The 19043-nt window shown below is 43.1% G+C and overlaps 2 protein-coding genes across 2 annotated transcripts; both read left to right on the top strand.

Annotated features, from left to right (window-relative positions):
* Positions 1–375: 375 nt before the first annotated feature.
* Positions 376–3783, top strand: LOC310944835 (actin, alpha cardiac muscle 1-like). The gene is made up of 7 exons (XM_083910673.1): positions 376–496; positions 1227–1365; positions 1541–1865; positions 1950–2111; positions 2545–2736; positions 3229–3410; positions 3486–3783. Exons 2-7 carry the CDS (start codon positions 1237–1239, stop codon positions 3627–3629), a joined length of 1134 nt encoding a protein of 377 aa, XP_083766799.1. The 5' UTR covers positions 376–496; positions 1227–1236; the 3' UTR covers positions 3630–3783.
* Positions 3784–5126: 1343 nt separating this feature from the next.
* On the top strand, positions 5127–6792 carry LOC310944440 (gap junction delta-2 protein; the record flags this gene model as incomplete). Its single annotated transcript, XM_083910230.1, has 2 exons — positions 5127–5197; positions 5949–6792. 2 exons carry the CDS (start codon positions 5127–5129, stop codon positions 6790–6792), a joined length of 915 nt encoding a protein of 304 aa, XP_083766356.1.
* Positions 6793–19043: the final 12251 nt, after the last annotated feature.

Raw genomic sequence — 19043 nt, 5'->3', positions numbered from 1 at the left:
AGATTTTGCTCGACCTAGTATAGTATGACGTTTTTTGACAAATTTTGGACGACATTTTTAATGACACTGACCTTTTACTTTTTTGTCAAATTTTACGCGACATTGTATACTATGAAGTTTTTGTCAATTTTGGGCCAACATTTTTTTTTCCCCAATAAATTGTCTAATTTTGCACGACATAGTTTAGTATGATGTTTTTGTCAAATTTTGGAGGGTTTAAATATGAAAAGTCAGCCTGTTATTGTCTCTTTACTCTCTCTGCTGTCCTCCCTACATGGACAGCAAGCACACATGTCCACACGGGAGTTCCCTCTCCTTGTAATGCCATTCATGGAGTGGCTGTTGTCAATGGAGCAGTGGGAGACCAAATATGGAGACGAGGTCTCACTGCTCAGCCCTCATCTCTCACACACTTGTTGGAGTATAAATTGGAGCATCATGACTGTTCAGCACCCCTGGTTTAGGCAGTCAAGATCCAGAGCCAGGTGCTGATCTGGTGAGTATCAACACCGCCTGACTGCAGGAGGATTAAATAAGAGTGGATTTATCTATCACAAACGGATGGAAACAGGATTTTAACATGAATGAAAGTGACTTTTGTCTTCCACTAACCAATATCATCATCATCATCTAACTAAAACGAATTGACCTGTGCTCTCTCTCTTCGGTAAAACTTTACAATAAGGGTAACTGGTGTTACCCTTATTGTAACACTGGTGAAGTGACCGCAGGTCACTTCACCAGTGAGGTGAAGTTCAACAGTGAAGTTCAACGTGCACTATATAGCGAATGCTTAGTAGATGCATTAGTTAGATGTTACTGACTCCAAATAAACACTATTAGTAAATGATTACGAGATACATTAACGGCTTACTGATATATTAACTATTTTAATTAAATTAATTACATTTTAATTAATGGAGCCTTATTGTAGAGTGTTTGTCTTTTGTTTTTCATTTGTGGATGTGGAATAAAGTTTTCACAGCATTTATAAAACAGTGACCTGCAGCCAAGACACTGGAAAAAAAACTAATCCAATTATGATATTTATTGTTTTCTTGTGTGAGCATACATGAACTCATCACAATTCCCTGGGTTGAGTGGTCACAACAGAACGACCTTGTGTGACTCGACCTGGGAGGACACAAACATGTCTTCTATCACCCAGTTCAAACAAACAGGGAGTTTTTCATGATTGGATCTAATAGTTTTACCGTGTGTTACAGAGCTGATAACATGTGCGACGACGAGGAAACCACCGCCCTTGTGTGCGATAACGGCTCCGGCCTGGTGAAGGCTGGGTTCGCCGGAGATGACGCGCCCCGCGCCGTGTTTCCTTCCATCGTGGGTCGCCCCCGTCACCAGGTAAAGTAAACTCTTTAAATATTCCAGAAAATATAAAGATCATCTGTGCGTAATTGCGCATGGGAAATTACGCATCTGTTTTTGAACTGATACCTGGACATCCATAAAGTTTAAGGCTGCATGTAAACCAGTTATAATAATCCGTAATTATAATTCTCGACTTTGCTTTTATCAGGGCGTCATGGTCGGGATGGGCCAGAAAGACTCGTATGTCGGCGACGAGGCTCAGAGCAAAAGAGGCATCCTGACCCTGAAATACCCCATCGAGCACGGCATCATCACCAACTGGGACGACATGGAGAAGATTTGGCACCACTCGTTCTACAACGAGCTGCGCGTGGCTCCGGAGGAGCACCCCACTCTGCTGACAGAGGCTCCGCTCAACCCGAAGGCCAACAGAGAGAAGATGACCCAGATCATGTTCGAGACGTTCAACGTTCCCGCCATGTACGTGGCCATCCAAGCCGTGCTGTCTCTTTATGCGTCTGGACGCACCACAGGTATGACGACACAGTCGCCATCTGACGTCAGGGAGATTTTATGGCTTGAGCAGATAAATTACATCTCTATGTGTTTATCATTAGGTATCGTCCTGGACTCCGGTGATGGTGTGACCCACAACGTGCCCATCTATGAGGGTTACGCGCTTCCTCACGCCATCATGCGTCTGGATTTGGCCGGCCGCGACCTGACAGATTACCTCATGAAGATCCTGACTGAACGCGGCTACTCTTTTGTCACAACCGGTGAGGACTGAGCGCGAGGAACACACGTTTTCCTCATCTCATACACAACAACAACAAAATAGAAGTGTCTTGACATTCGAATCACCCAAATGTGGTAGTAATTTTGTAATTTCGAGGTACTATTATACGAAACCCATCTTATTTCTAAAGTAATATCCAGTTTGGTCATAAAAATGTGGTAAAAGGGGAGATGATATCACAGTAATGCCACTAAATTAACATGAGCATTACAGCAGGTTACCGTCAGTGTCTCACATCAAAGTTGTGGATCAAACTGGATGATTAGCAGTTAATCCTCCATTATGTCCCGCAGACACCTGATAAAACAGACAATTTACCACTATATCCACTTTTAAATCAAAGTTTAACCACAATTGCCGTCATGTGAATGACGCACATTTAACTAACTTTACGCAAACCTGGTTCCTTCCAGCCGAGCGCGAGATCGTGCGTGACATCAAGGAGAAGCTGTGCTACGTGGCGCTGGACTTTGAGAACGAGATGGCCACCGCCGCCTCCTCCTCCTCACTGGAGAAGAGCTATGAGCTGCCCGACGGTCAGGTCATCACCATCGGCAATGAGCGTTTCCGCTGCCCGGAGACCCTGTTCCAGCCTTCATTCATCGGTGCGTAAAGACGCAAACGCAAATCCTAGCATGATTGTTGATGCCAGACCAGATGATCAGGAACTATCTGACATTTTCACAAGCAAACATATCAAGTGTTTACAGAGAAGGGAAACGGTTATCTTTAAAATGACTTGTTCATGCCAGCGGAGAAGGACATAGAGGCAACAGTGGCTCGAGTAACCATGCGTTACAGCTCGAGTATTTAGTCGTCAGTGAGTTGAGTATCAGAGGAAACTTGGGAGTGCATGGTTTCTTAAAATAGGAAGTGTTTATCGCTCACATTAGCTGTTTGCTGCCAAGGCAATATCATGAAGAGGAGGTCACAGGTCATCCGCCTCAGATTCACCACTTTATAACCGATAAATAGACATGAGTCATCTGAAGTATGCTTCACAAAAACTGCTGCGGGAGCTGTCCGTTTCAGCACCTGTTGGCGAAGCGAGGACGCGGCGAGCCTCACTGACTTCTTGGCCTCTTGTTTTTGCACAGGCATGGAGTCTGCGGGAATTCACGAAACCACGTACAACAGCATCATGAAGTGCGACATTGACATCCGCAAGGACCTGTACGCCAACAACGTCATGTCCGGCGGCACCACCATGTACCCCGGCATTGCTGACCGCATGCAGAAAGAGATCACCGCTCTGGCCCCCAGCACCATGAAGATTAAGGTAACTTTGACTCACTGCTGCGTCACTGTACATGTCACACGGTTAATGAATATATTAACGTGTTTGTTGTCTTAGATCATCGCCCCCCCTGAGAGGAAATACTCGGTATGGATCGGCGGCTCCATCCTCGCCTCTCTGTCCACCTTCCAGCAGATGTGGATCAGCAAACAGGAGTATGACGAGGCTGGACCCTCCATCGTCCACAGGAAGTGCTTCTAAGCACCAGCCTGACTCTCTCACTCTCCTCTCTCCCTGTCACCGCTGCTCTCTTCTGTGCCAAATTCCCATTTTTTTCTATTCGTATACTGTCGTCAAATATTTGTTTAAGCTTAAATGTATAGGTTTATAAATAAACGAGAATCGGAACATCCAACATATGTCTTCTTGTTCTTTCTTATGAAATATCAGAGGAAAATCCGGTCCACCCTTACAGTTAAAGGTTATTGTGAGTGGAGATGATAAACCGCGCACATCAGGAGAAATTAACCGCACAGAATCATGCAACGAAAACACTACACGATACAGTCACGTGATCAGTAATCCCGTTCGTTTCCTCGGTTCATAAAATGTCAAACCACACAAATGTAACCCGGCGTCAGCGTTAGATACACAATGCAATATGCCATAGATTGATCAAATCTCAGGGTAATATTCAGGGCGGGGTTACATTTGATTTCTATTTTTAAACCTCCACACACACACATACATACACACACAGAGAGAGAGAGGGAGAGAGAGCAGGCAAGCAGACTGCCTTGTAAAGCGATTAGCAACTCGCATGGTACTTTCGCTCTGTCACTGTATACAGAGCATCATCTTTGCTCGAGGTGGAAACAATAGCTCTGGCAGGCGGGCCTGCAGCCTGCAACATGGTGACGGAAGCCGACCAGGCCATCCGCTCCAAGAGAGGGAGATTGGGTCATTTTTTTTACATACATACATACATATATATATATACACAAACCTTTATAATCCAGTGAATATATGTTCCATAAATGTCTAATCCCTCACAAACAGGGAACCACACTGACCCCTGTGCTCAGGACACGACAGCGTGAAGGCTGTCCCTAAATGCAGTGCGGATCATGTCATTCAGATGCTTAGTGAGTCGAGTGTCAGTTCAGGTTAGAGGTCCTAGAAGAGTCTGGACGCAGTGTCCACAGCAGTGTCCAAACCAAAAACCAGAAGCCCTGGTTCTCCTGGCTGCGCTCCACCGACCTGTCTGTGCGCCTGTGACGTATGGGGAGGGTGGGAAGAGGGGGGGGACTACTTAAAGGCGGATTAACGCTGGGAAGACATTAAATCCAACCTCCCTCCATCCAACAGCAGCGCGCAGCCCATCAACCTGATCTGAAGATCGAAAATAGGAGGGCTTACGGTAATCAGCCCTTCAGACTCCCATGACAAGGAAGAGTGTGGCAACGTCGTGGGAGCGCTCGTCGTGGCACACACAGCAGGACGTTCAGTGGCGCTGCGCGCTCAGAACATAACCAAGCAGAGAGCGCGCAGAGACACGGGAGAGCAGCGGGAACGACGGCAGCAACAGCAGCATCCCGTTACGGATGCGTTTTTTTAAAATATCCAAAACCGGACGCTTTGAAGACTGACGAGAACTAGAGGCACAGAGAAGAGGGAAAGAACAGGAAATAACGCGCCTTTTTTGGAGGGATTTGAACAGAGTGCCGTTGTGCCCTCGTCTTCTCCGGATGATCAGAAATGGGGGAATGGACTATACTAGAGAGGCTCCTGGAGGCTGCTGTTCAGCAGCACTCTACTATGATAGGAAGGTAAGATGATCAGCAGAAACCAAGAACAACAGAAGAATCGCAGCAGCCTCCAGGATCGTCTTTAGCATGGTCCCCAGTCCCCCGTTTCTGTCTTGTGACTCCAGGATCGTCTTTAGCATGGTGCCTAATCCTTCGTGGTGTCTGTGTTGTGGATTTTTTTCTGTCTTGTTTCACAGAATCCCTGTTTTTGTCGAGGCAGCTAAGTAGACACATCTGTCTCCCCTTTTTTCTCCCATGCAGAACCTGGGAAGACGCTGCTGAAGTGTAAACAGAAAACTACACTAAAAATCCATGTGTCATTTCATGTCTTCATTCATTATCCATTTGGTGTTTGGTGGTGAGTTTGAGTGGTGGTTTGTGCCGCCACGGGTGGCAAAGAAAGAGGCTGAGCGAGAGTCGGCGTTCTCACCTTTTTTCATTATGAGCTCGCACAGGTGCAATCAAAGCAACGCCGATTGCTAATAGATGTCATCACAGCCATTAAATCTCACACAACACATTAAAAAAAGGAGAAAAAAACACCGGCACATTCATATTCATTTGTGACGGGACGCACATTCTGTGGCATCCTGTGAAGAGCGTCCTGATTCAGCACTGGACAGCTCCCCAAAGCCCGCACAACACAATTGGACTGCGCGTCAGCACCGAGGCAGCGGCGCACAACTCAAACCACATCCACTGTTCTCAGTTATTTACACGTATTTTCACCTGTGTCTGTTTGTGTCCTTGCTTCTTCTGCTTGTGTTTCTAGGATCCTACTTACAGTGGTGGTCATCTTCCGGATTCTAATCGTAGCAATAGTGGGAGAGACTGTCTATGATGACGAGCAGACCATGTTTGTTTGTAACACCTTACAACCGGGCTGCAACCAGGCGTGCTACGACAAGGCGTTCCCCATTTCACACATCAGATATTGGGTCTTTCAGATCATCATGGTGTGCACGCCGAGCCTGTGCTTCATCACATACTCGGTGCACCAGTCGGCCAAGCAGAAGGAGCGGCGCTACTCGACGGTGTATCTGACACTGGACAAGGATCAAGATTCTCTGAAGCGAGACGAGAGCAAAAAGATAAAGAACACCATAGTTAATGGAGTACTTCAAAACACGGAGAACTCCACCAAAGAAGCCGAGCCGGACTGTTTAGAAGTCAAAGAGATCCCTAATTCAGCCATGAGAACTACAAAGTCCAAAATGAGGCGGCAGGAGGGCATCTCCCGGTTTTACATCATCCAGGTGGTTTTCAGGAACGCGCTGGAGATTGGCTTTTTGGTGGGCCAGTATTTCTTGTACGGATTCAACGTCCCGTCGGTGTACGAGTGCGACCGCTACCCCTGCATCAAAGACGTCGAGTGCTACGTCTCCAGACCCACGGAGAAGACCGTGTTCCTGGTCTTCATGTTCGCGGTCAGTGGCTTTTGCGTGGTGCTGAACCTGGCGGAACTCAATCACTTGGGCTGGAGGAAAATCAAAACGGCCGTGCGGGGCGTGCAGGCTCGACGAAAGTCCATTTATGAGATCAGAAACAAGGACTTGCCGAGGATGAGTGTGCCTAATTTCGGACGCACTCAGTCCAGTGACTCTGCGTATGTGTAACCAACACCCGCGGTGAAGGGTGTGAAAAAATAATAAACCTGTAAAAAGGGGGGGAATAGCATATGATGGACATGATGGACAGCTCCGCACGCCTAATTCGTGTCATGACTTAAAGAGTGGGCAGATTTTCTTTCTTTTTTTTTATTTCTTATTTATTTTAATTTCTTGGTCTTTTAAAGGATTCGTGGCAAGCGTGGATTACACGTGTGTTTCCTTATGTATTATTGCACTGATGCAACTTTTTAGTAGCGTTTATACTCAATGTATAAGATGCGAAAAATAGAAAGGAGACGAAGAAGACGACCGTGTTAGCGTGTTCACATATTTACTCTGTGTGGGCTGTTCTGCTGTGGGCTACTTGAAGAGAGTAAAAATGCAAAAATTGCACTAAAAGGGTGAACAGTGCTGGGAGAGCCTGACCTTATCCAAAACGTGCTTCTAACCTGACGGTGTTTGCTTTTCCACCTGTTTCTGGCACCAACCTAATTCAATGGCACCATGCACAAACACACACACACAGTGGTTGGAGGAGAAATCTATCATCCAGATTTATATATATATCCATATCTATATATAAATCCTTACTGACTATGGTTCGACCAGCATAATTTATGTTTTTTGTTTCTCTGTTGCCTGTGTTGCACCACTGACCTTAACATATGTAACCATTCCATTGCTTTATAGCTGACTTGCAAAACAGTATCTGGTGAATTTGCTGCAAACGCTAACGTCTGTGACTTCCTTAATTTATGACACACACCAAAGCGCCCACTGCTTTTTATTTGTGAAGTGTTTTCTTGCTATTGTGTAATCAAGTGCCATACTTGTAGATAAACATAATATATATGTATACATATAAATATATAAATATATAATAATCATCATGAAAGCTGATTCCCTGCTTGGATTATGCTAAATGCCGCCCAATTCTTTTTTTTCTCTTTTTGTTTTTAATTTGCTTTAAATGTATTTGTTGTGATTTAAATGAGAGATTTGAAAAGAAAAAGGAAAAAAAAAACAGCCCACCTGTTCTCTCTGTTTCATTTTGCACATGACTGGAAAAAGAAATGAAGTGCTAGTCTTTTTTATATACAAGAAGGAAATGACTCTCCCTAATCAAAGCTGATCAAAACTGAAAAATAGCACAAATTGACATTTTTATCAAAGACTGGGCAATTAAAAAAAAAATAATAATAAAAAAAAACTGCTCTGGTGCTACAGTTTTTCATAGAATGGTTTTAAATGTAACCGAAAACAGACCGGAAAAAAACAAACATCCTTTTTTTTCCTGTATAAAAATAAAAGTGGGATTCATGTACACCAGAAACGTGTGAGGTGCAGTACTTTGGATCTTATCATCACACAGATACCCTGTACATATATATTTATATATATACAGTGGAAATTTTGCCTTGGTGCAGTGAAGATATTGGCCCCACCCACTCTGAATTTAAAAAAGAAAAAACCTACTGCAGGACACACCTTGTACAGGATCTCATCACTCTGCAATGTGTTGCAATCCTGATCCTGATCCTGTGCTGCCTCCATGAGACACATCAATACTTATGCACCATAACTGAGTGACCTGAGGGAACACTTTCACGTCTATATATGGCATTAGATCCTCATACGGCTCAGAGCTCTGAGAGTGAGCTTCACATCCAACGAGTCTCACTATAGACTTAGTTTGTGACGTTTGAGAGAGAACGTGAAGGTTAGATTGTGTACTTCTCTTGAAAGTCAGAAAGACAACAAACGTGGCCACACAGAGAGAGAGAGAAGACAGCGGCCACTAGAAATACATAAAATAGAGATATTAGCAGCTGACCATTTCAGGTGATCTGGGAAGGCTTTGGTCTGTGCCAGGATGACTCTGCAAAGCCCGGAGAAATCGAAGAGCAGCGGCGGCACCAGGCAGCAGCATCCATCTCCAACTCAGCAGGGACCCAAGATTTCTCCCTAAGTCATGAAGTTGAAAAAAAGGAAAAGAGAAGAAAGAGAAAACCATCTGTCAGCTTCTCTCCAGTGCACTGCAGTGTGTGCACGCCTTTGTGCATCTTTGTCTTGCTCTCCTTTTTCCCTCTTGCTCTCTTGAGTCACTTGTTTCTCAGGCTACATACACAATTATATATACTATATATATTAACAATTGAGTAATTAAATGATATTTTTGATGCTTTATTTTCATACATACATACAACCTGGTTTCAGAAGCCATGGAATTAGCATCATTATTGGAGTAATTGCTAATTCCAACGCAATTATGCACCGACATCATGAGTGAGCAGAGATTACACTGCACCTGTGAGTCTGCATTTTTTTCTCGTCATGACATGGTTCAGATTTAAGACAATGTGGATTTACTGTACTCAGAGACACAGAGATAGAACACACCAAGGCTGCATATAAGCTATTTTTAGAATAATGGGCAGAAACATGACAGCACACACCTCCAATTTCAAGTGACTGCAGGTGCACAGGTTGAAGACGGTGATCTTTTAGAGCGACAGAGCCTCTCTAATATGAGTCAACAATATGAGCTTGGTTTTGGATAAACAGATAAATGACATATTCCTCGTCTGTTTTCCTCATGAGAATAAGACAGGGAAGTATGTTGAGTGGTCAGGACTTGCAGATGTGATATATATCGTGTTTTATGTTTTATTAAAATAACAAATTCCCTTCCCTTCAGAAACTCCTGGTTTCTTTTGGCGTGCTCTGCGCTGAGGCCTTTCAGAAAATTGTGAGAGATTAAAGAGAGACCACGGTTGCCCTCAAACAAGCATGTCCTCTCATTTCTCCCCCTCAAAGGGAAATCTGGCGGCAGGAAAGGCATGCTTTAACTTTGCCTTTTGTGCAGATGACTGCATGAAAGACGGGGAGCAAACAGTGAATGCAGGTTTTTTTTTTTGATCCGCTCAAGCAGAGGCAAATGAAATTAGCGTCGTTCACCGCAGCACAGAAGCACGGCAAGGCATGGCATAGGAAGATATGGCAGACGCTGAAACTAAACAAACACGTGATGTTTGCATCCATGCGAAGGTAAGACCCAGTCACAAAGTGTCTAACTTTTCTTCAGTTCTCCTGCCACAGTCATACCTCTCCCTCCTCACTGCTTCACTGTAGAACCTAACTTTAATTTTGTGATATGTCCTCTGGATTTTTGTTGTCTTTAAACATCTCCTATTTGAATGCAATCTTCAAAATACAAGGACAAAAGGATGGAGAGTATTTGCCACAGTCTGAACACAGGGATTTGTTTGGCTGGCTTGGTTCGGTTGATGGTGGGTGGTGAAATTGGTGGAAAATAAGCGCAGACAAAATATACCTGACAGCAGATTAATTTCTCATCCATTTTTGATGTGACCTTGGGATTAAGAACATTAGCGGATTATACACAGATTTGCCCACCAGAGGATCATCGTGGGACAGGCAGCACCTGTGTGAGGACACAATGCACCCAAATCCAAAAGTGTTGTTGTCCCACTTTGTTCAGGTCAGGTGGAACTCAAAGTAGACGAATGCAACTTTAAGACAGAAGCCAGATAACTTTTCTCATTTGCATTTTACTATATAGGATACAAACCTATAGGAAACAGCAACTTTTTGCAATACTGCACCAACTTTCTCTGGCGAGGTTGTTTGTCATTAATGCGAAGCAGACAGTGCCAGGTCACACTGCAGCAGAAACAAGCCCCAAACTGCTTCCTGCTTATCACATCTTTAATTTTCCTTCAGGTGACAGCTCATTCTGACACTTATTGCTTTGTTCTAACTTTCTGCACTCGCCCGCCTCCTCTACATTTCCTAATCGCTTGTACTACACGAAATACATCGACCCTGATAAATGTTTAGGTTCCGCGCCATTACACAGCCAATAAAAATCAGTGACTGGCAAGTCTCGAATCGGACACAGAGGTGTTTGCCAAGCCAGCTGAACTTGCTGTCGGAGGCATGAAATAGCAAGTGCTCAGAAAGATGGAAGAGACAGTGGTACAGAGAAATGAATTTACAACTACCCACAATGAAATGCAATCACACACAGAGAGGGATATGAATCACTATGTGTATGTATTATCGAGGCACATGGGGATAGGCGATAATCTCGTTAGATGTGTGGCTGCAGAATAAAATCAAGACCTTTTAACTTGTCCTCTTTGCTGCCAGAATAGGAATCTGCTGTTAGAAAACTGGAATGAAATGCAAACAAAGAGAAAAGAGAGGGCAGAAAAGTATAAATAGTTTAGTATGTTATCCAAAAATGGACAAAAAAAAGTCTTTGACATCTTATTGTCATGAGGTGTTATGTTAGTGTTTTTTTTGCTTGTTCAGTCAGTTTTTTGTTAGTTTGTTTAAAGTCACGTTAAGTTCATGTCACTCTTTGGTGTTGGGTTTGATTTTCACTTCCCCTTTTATTTTGGTAATGTTCATGTCTTCCTGTTAACGTTGTCACCTCATCTGCCTTGACACACCTCCCCTAATTCCCTCATGCACTTCACCTGGTGATCATCAGTAATCACTCACACCTGCCCTTGATTTCCTCTTCCCATTATTGTGTCCCCAGTCCCTCTGTCATGTGCCAGTGTGTCGTTTATGCTATCTGAAGAAAACATCATTCCAAGTCTGTCTCGCTAATTTTGTTCTTTGTCAGCGCAGTGCTAGTTTTTGTTTTGTTTTTCTATTCTGAAGACCAAGAGCTCCTGTGGCGTTGTTTTTTTCTTTTGCAAGAGGAACAAATAAAAGCTCTTGGATCCAAGCAGTTTATTCATTCACCTTCCTAACACTTATTGGCAGCCCGCGGGCTAACAGGTGCTCATGGGCACCACGTTGGTGACCACTGGTTTAGTATGTCGTCCAAAAAGTCACAATCCAGCTGAATTCACTGTTCATTTTCATTGTTATCTGGGGAACAGTTTACAGCAGGGGTCTCGAACCACATGTGGCCCCCTAATCGATTACATGGGGCCCCCCACTTAATATCTTGTTATAATGAAAACATGGCAGACGACCTGAAGCACAGCTGCCAGCGAGGTGATAGAATATAATATATGGTTGCTAGCAATGTTTTTTATAACAGTAATAATAAGTTTGGTTATAATTATCCCATTATTAAATGTATCATATACAATATTCAATTACATAAAACACTTGTTAGGGCCCAAGCCATGAATGGCAGTGGCCGAAACGGCTCCTGGTGCGCACTATTATTTATTTAATTTTAAATAAATGTCTGTTTTTGATATTTATACATTAATTTTGCATCATAAATAATATTATTAAGTATACGTGTGAAAGCATGATGCAATATTGTGAACAGTTGTTTTTTTTCCCACTTTGTGTTCTCTCGGCCGGCCCCCTCTTGACCACAATAGATGGACATTGGCCCCCAGGTCATTTGAGTTTGAGACCCCTGGTTTACAGCAACACCTTTGTTCAGATGTGGAAATGCTTCATGTCCCAACATAAACTATGAGACCTGACCTCTTGTCTTCTACTCTGAGCTCTTTTTTTGTTCTTAGCAAACCTACAACAAAAGCACAAAAACGGCTGTTGAATCAACACTTTTGTCAGCACTTTAAAAAAAAAAAATGCAGCAAAACCATTGTTTTACTGGATTGTACAAACTGCAATAATTCTTTTTTCTTCTTCCAGGTCTGCAGTGAGATATTTTGTAATGCTTCTTGGATTCTTTCTCTGCTCTGTAAAAAGAGACACTCGGTGTATAAATGTGTCTGAGAGCACTCACACAGTGAACGTAGTAATAAGATGTCTCCTCTTGTGTCGTCCCTAAATGCTCCAGTCATTCAACATTCACACAGTTACAATGCAGCAGATTAAGTGTTGCTTTGTATTTATCAAGCGTGTTCTAAAAAACATGACGTAAGAATGTATGATTCCATGGCATCTCATCGCCTATGAAAAGGATTATTTGTATCAAGCATTTTTTTGTCCTGTGCATTGAGTTGTTATTGAGAGCTGTAAATATCTTGTCTCATATTCATCATCAAACCTAAAACTTAAAATTATAATCTCTGATCTTTTTGCATCCTGCTGATATTATGCAGACACACACACACACACACACACACACAAACACACTCCCGTTACAGTAACGCACATATGTTCAGCCCACATTTCCCATAAGCCCTCGAGTACACATGCTGAGCTCCTCTTTTTTTCAGGTTTTCACATGAAAACAGTGCTGCTGAGAACTTTCTTGTTTTTGTAACGGAGGTGTTAATTAGACTGAGAAATGCTGTCTTATGCCCTTTCTTCCAAGCTGTCTCGTTACACACACAAACACACACACACACACACACACACACACACACACACACACACACACACACACACACACACACACACCTCCCCCATGCACAAGAACTCAGTGCCAGAAAATGTCTTCACTGTTGGCCACAAAAAAATCACTTAATGCATGAAATTCCAGTTGATCATTCATTTCAGTCATTTGTAATTCAGTGCCATTATTTGTCTCTGATGATTGTGTGAATAATTCTCTGCTTTCTCATGCCAACCTGTCATAGCAGCCAAAGGTAACGCCATCATCATAATCAACAAGCTGTGTTTGGACACTGCGAGAGGATGTAATTCAAATCAAAAAGAAGGTAATATCACAACTAAATCTATTCAATATCAAGTTGCGAGTTAGGGATCATTACGGCGTTGTCAAAGCACACGGCCAGTAAAATAAACTGAAGCTTCATGGTGCTGATGCGGTGGAATCCTTAAAGAAATGGCTTAATGGTACTCGGGGATCAATACACCAGCAGCAGCAAACACGCAGGGCTCTACCTGCTGGAGATCGATTTCTCCTGACTTCAGCTGAATCATGTGCTCACACTGGAAAAATAAAATGTCCATTTTCACACATCCTTTAAATCTCAATGAGTGAGACGAGTCCACGATAATTAATATTGTGTGTCTTGAGGGCAGATAATTGGAGACATTTTGGTCCTACGGTCCTCAAGCGAGGTTAAAGAAGTACATGAGGCCAAGCTGTGAAACTCAAAGTGGATTCTGACACAGCTGACTCTGACTGGACGTCAGCTTTAGTGCATTCTTGGCCTAAATTTTCCAGCAACTGCTTATGAAAGCATAGTCACCGTGTACAGTATGAAGGGGTTAAACAGTCAAACTGTCACTATAACCTCATTTAGTCATTACTTTGTATTTTAATGACTCATATCTTAATAATGCAGCGACTTAACGGTGCAGTCATCTCGAAAGCACTGGGCGATCACATGACCTAATCCTGTCTTGCATTTATTATTTACCAGTGCTGATGTTAATCTGCTGTCATGTATGTGTGCGTAAGGCTACGCACAAACTACAAACTAACTCCTAAAAAAGGCAGAAGAGTTCCATAACGTCCAGACGTCTGGACTTCTCTCGAGGATGATTGTGCACTTCAAAAATAACAAATAAAAGACGTTGAATCTTGATTTTTCTACTCAACAGTCGCTTCCAGACAACCAAACCAGTTCCACGTGTACTCTCTCTCGTTCCTCTTTCTATCCTAGCCTCGGTTTTTCCGTCTACCAGCACGTGAACAGGTCTTAGTGCGGTGCCTTTTCAGGGAGCGTTGCACCGAGCTCAGGTTGGAACTGGGAGCTCTCGCTTTCGGCCTGAGGAGGCACAACTGGAGACAAGCTGGTCTCTCTCCAAACACAGATTTGGGTTCACATGACCTGAGCAAGCAGCTGCCCCCCCTTCCACTGTCCTCCCCTGCAGCACTTGCACACTGTGAAACAGGACTGGCCCTGTGTGCAGAAGCTCTGCTCATGTGCGAGCCATGATTTAAACTAAGCAGTGCCCAGATTTACTCTCTCCTATTTACACACAAACAACGGACACAGCGCTGTGCTCTGCTCAGGTTGACGTATAGGACGATAGAAACGCCTCATGAATATTAAACACCAGTTTCTAGCTTGCCAAGGCATTTTTGGAGTTTGCAGTGGAAGCGTTTTAATCAGCCAGAAGGCACAAAATCCTAAGCCGCCTGTATTAAATAATAGTATTATGTTGTTCTTTGGCGATAAGTTTTCAGTGCAAACACATCCCATAAAAAATGATATGAAAGTAAGTGGGATTTTCTTGAAATTGAAGTTTAAATCTCAAGTACACAGAATAATACTGGCTATTTGTACCTAATTAATCAGGAATTAAAGCCGAATGTAGAACAAAATTATAGTTTCATTTGTGTTTGACTAGACTGAAAGACATTTCCTGGCTGAAATAAGCAGCAGGATTCATATTCTGTTGTGTAAATGTATGACCAAGACTTTTGCCCTATCCAGCTGTTTACATTAATTTCCTTAAGCTGCTAACGACCTTTAACCCCGTGCACACACTGCAGGACATTGACCACACAATAACACTGCACTCGGAGGCCTTTCACTGTCAGAACCTCTAACAGATCAACAGTCTATGAATATGTCTAGGAGACAAAATCACCCCCCCCCCCCCCCCTCATGGCCTCTGAATCCCACCATGCAGCTGATTCATGTGACAATCAAAAGTTCAGCTGCCATCTCGCCTCATGGCCTCTGTGATGCCACACAGGAGGGAACAAATGATGCCGTCTGCATTTGAGAGACAGGAGCCATAAATTGTGCTCTCTGAGCTCAAGTACAATATGTCATCAAAGCTCAAGGCATATTGTGTGTGTGTGGAGGAAAGAGGGGACTGGGATTGGTTATCAATCAAAGCTACTGCTGCTGCTGCCCCTCCCCCATCCTCTCTGTTTGATTACCTGGGCATGGGGGGAGGGAGGGTTTTAATTATGTTTTTTTCTTTTTATTCAAACAATTAATCCTGAAGCACAGGTCATCAGGGTTTCCTCCTGGGAGCCGTCACACACATGTGGCAAAGAGTGTGCTACAATCGTTGCTTCTATTCAAAAATGGACAAAAACAACATATGTATGTTTGTAACCTCACACTATTTTTATTTGAGGCTGATAAAATTTTTTCCTAAATCTTTATTTTCTCATGTTCAACCTCATTAGCAGAAAACATGTGGAATATCTTCAATAGATAAATCGATGATTAAAATAGGTTGCATCTACATAAGTCATTTCAGCACTTAAATTATAATTAGTCAATATATGTAGTCAATATTTGTAAATGTTTAGAAACGGACAGATCTATAGGGACCTCTGTATGTTTAATGTATTCCATATGTGAACCTATGTATCCGCAGCGGTTCAATATGTAGTTTTATTTTGTAAACCACAATATTTTATCTCACTGCAGTGGAAGCACCAGACAAGTATGGACATATCAAACATGTATTTCATGAAAATGCTCAGTCAATCTCCACGTGGCCCTGGCAGCTCATATACGTCTGAAATAGAGTGTGAAATTTCCACTCAAACATTCATGATCGCAGACCTGCATTACATCACCTCTGTAACATCACCATGTGCTGCGAGGCCACAACAAGGCCACAACGACGGACATGTGCAGAAGAGGGTTACAGAAGGAAAGAGTTAAAAGGGGAAGTCAAGAAAGCATGTGGATGAAGCCACATGTCGTCTCCTCCAGCGAGCCAGACATGACTTCACCACAGCTTCCCTCGCTCGCAGATATGACCTCATACACGCAGATACAGCCAGTGCCATCAAGCATTAGCGCTGCAGTCACGTGAGCGGCTTCCAGCTTTTGATAAATCATGCATTGTTTACAACTGCATATGACACAGAAACAAAAGCTAAATAACGTTTGGGATGATTCTGTACTGCATAATTAATCGCAGCTGAGGTGCAACTGTAGACGCCCGGGTAGAGATATCTATCTTTCAGAGCTGAGCTATGTTTTCTTTTAAGGGTTGCTGTGTTTTGCATTGTTTATAAAGGCTTCTTTTGGGCATCTAGTTATTCACTTCAATCAATACCTGATGACACCTAAAAACAGGGACTGCAAGTACCATGACCAAACTTCAGCTTGGATCAATTATCTTATTATTAGTCGAGTAACACTTTGTCAGAATCTGAACTTGCAGTTTAGATAAAACTCACAGATTTGTCTTTAATGGCAAATGGTTTGTATTTATATACTTTTATATTACTTTACAGTATAGTCATTCACTCAGTGTACAAACATTCACACATTTTTCCTGGTCCTTCTCTTAAAACTGCCGTTAATTCTTGTTATCACCTCAAAAGCCCCTTTGCCCCTTCCTGATGTCGATGACACAGTTTTTGCATGACCTTGTTTGTTGTCCTCATTCTGGCTCATCCTCTGCTATCCTGGCCTCACCCACCTCTGGGTGCCCGTTTCTGCCAGCCAACCCAACACTCACTGTCAGTCATGTTTCTCTCTCAGAAGGCTGAGAGCGCTCCCTCAGGACACCGACTTCTCCGGTCAGCCAACCAGTTTCCTCCCCCCCCCCCCTGCCTGCTGTCCCAGTACACGCGTCCCACTTCAGCCTCTCTGGTGACAGGAAACAGCAAAGGAGGAGAGCGAGTTTGTGATAGAAACTGAAGTTGTTTGGTGACGCTGAAAGACAGCTGGTGATGCGGAACACCCCTGTGTGCACTGGGATGGACGGATGGACTCTAAAATAAAATTATATAATAAAAAGTATGCACACACACACACACACACACACACATGCACACGCTTGAACTTGACCTAAAAAATGATGACTCATGGATGTCTTCAATAAAAAAAAAAGGACTCGCGAGAGTCACCACTGAGTCATTCCACTGCTCACCTGAGTGTTTGCAGCTCACTATTAATTCACTGTTTATGTTAGAACTCAGAGCCTGAGGGGAAGTAAGTAACCTTTACCGAGAATTACAATATTTCTGGGCACAGGGATGCCAACGTTTGTTATTAATTCAAATATATACTTCTATTTGAATAAATAAGAGCATGTGCTAGAGAGGTCAGGCTCGAGTGCAAGACGAAGGAGTGAAAAGAAGGTAATATCTCTGGCTAAGAGAGGTGTAGTGTTTAGCGCTCTTGCCGTTGCAGCTAGGAGACCAGGGTTTGCATGTCCTCCCCACGTGTGCGTGTGTTCTCCAGTTTCCAAAAACATGCAGATTTGAGAATTCGGCAAATTGGACACTCTAAACTGACCGTGAGTTTTAAGAGTGGAAGCTTATTTGTCTCTATGTGGCCCTGTGATGAACTGGCGACCTGTTCAGGGTAATGTGGAGGATAAAGCAGAAGATGAATGAATGAAAGCATCAGAATGGAACAGAAAAAAACCTCTGCCTAAGCTGCAATCTTTCAGTGCTGTTCCTCCAGACATCTACTGTAAATAACCAGTAGCTCACCTATTTTTATGCCTGCTAATATCATAGCGGTTCCACCATGATTCCTTCACCTGACAGGCTAGCACTCATCGTGTGTGTACCTGTAAACATCATAATGGGTCTGTGTGTCGTTCTGTGGCTCATTCAAAATGCTTTTAACACCTATATTGCATGCTTCAGTGATGGACCTAAAATGGCACCAGCTCAGCTTATTATTGTTTGTATGAGGAGACACGAGTGCCATGATGTGACCAGGCTGCAGTTACAGAAGGGAGAAGCGAGAGAGAGATGCCAGCTTGCTTTCTTACACTCCATTAGCTTGCACAGTGGAAGAAGTCTAGGATCTTCTTCACGCTATTTTCCACAGCCATACAAAACAACAACAGCAAGAGCACAAACTGAGTGGTACAGAACAGCCAGTGTTAAGATGAGAAAACACCATCGATTATCTCCCATTCCGTTGCTTTCTATCAAAAAAAAAAGTTGACCGTCTCCTTTTCTTCATGTCTGTTTGTTGACTTGTTTGCTCATCAGTTGCAAAAGCTCATCTTGTGGATTGTACTGAAAATGCCATCCTCATCCTCATCCTCATGCCCCAACTCAGTTTCTGAAAACAGCCAGAGGCGATTCAGACTGCTAACGTACTACACTGTGGAAACATGCGAGCATTCACCCAGCACACACACAAACACTCAAATATTATTATATGGTAATTTACAGCAGAAATACAGAAATGCAGTTTAATATCATGAAGACAAAAGGACATTTTCCACCTCCGAAAAATACCCTGTAAATCATTTAATCATGGAAACTGTCATACATACATTTAAGATTCTATTGGTGTTCAGGTGATTGTGTGCAGGTTGTTCTTGTAATGGATTTCCCTCTTCAGTAAAAAGCTTAAGTGCAGCACTCGCAACAGTATTGGTTGGTTAAGTAGATGTGGTGAGCAAACAATGGCTAATTT

Source organism: Microchirus variegatus, assembly GCF_963457635.1.
Source record: "Microchirus variegatus genome assembly, chromosome: 2".
NCBI classification, from domain to species: domain Eukaryota; kingdom Metazoa; phylum Chordata; class Actinopteri; order Pleuronectiformes; family Soleidae; genus Microchirus; species Microchirus variegatus.
Note: the sequence above shows the minus strand (reverse complement) of the source record. Positions and strands in the feature narration are given on the sequence as shown.

Coding starts and splice junctions, on each gene's coding strand:
- LOC310944835 (XM_083910673.1), top strand. CDS start 1,237: ATGTGCGACGACGAGGAAACCACCGCCCTTGTGTGCGATAACGGCTCC. Junction 1,866..1,949: donor TGCGTCTGGACGCACCACAG/GTATGACGACAC, acceptor GTTTATCATTAG/GTATCGTCCTGGACTCCGGT. Junction 2,737..3,228: donor GTTCCAGCCTTCATTCATCG/GTGCGTAAAGAC, acceptor GTTTTTGCACAG/GCATGGAGTCTGCGGGAATT.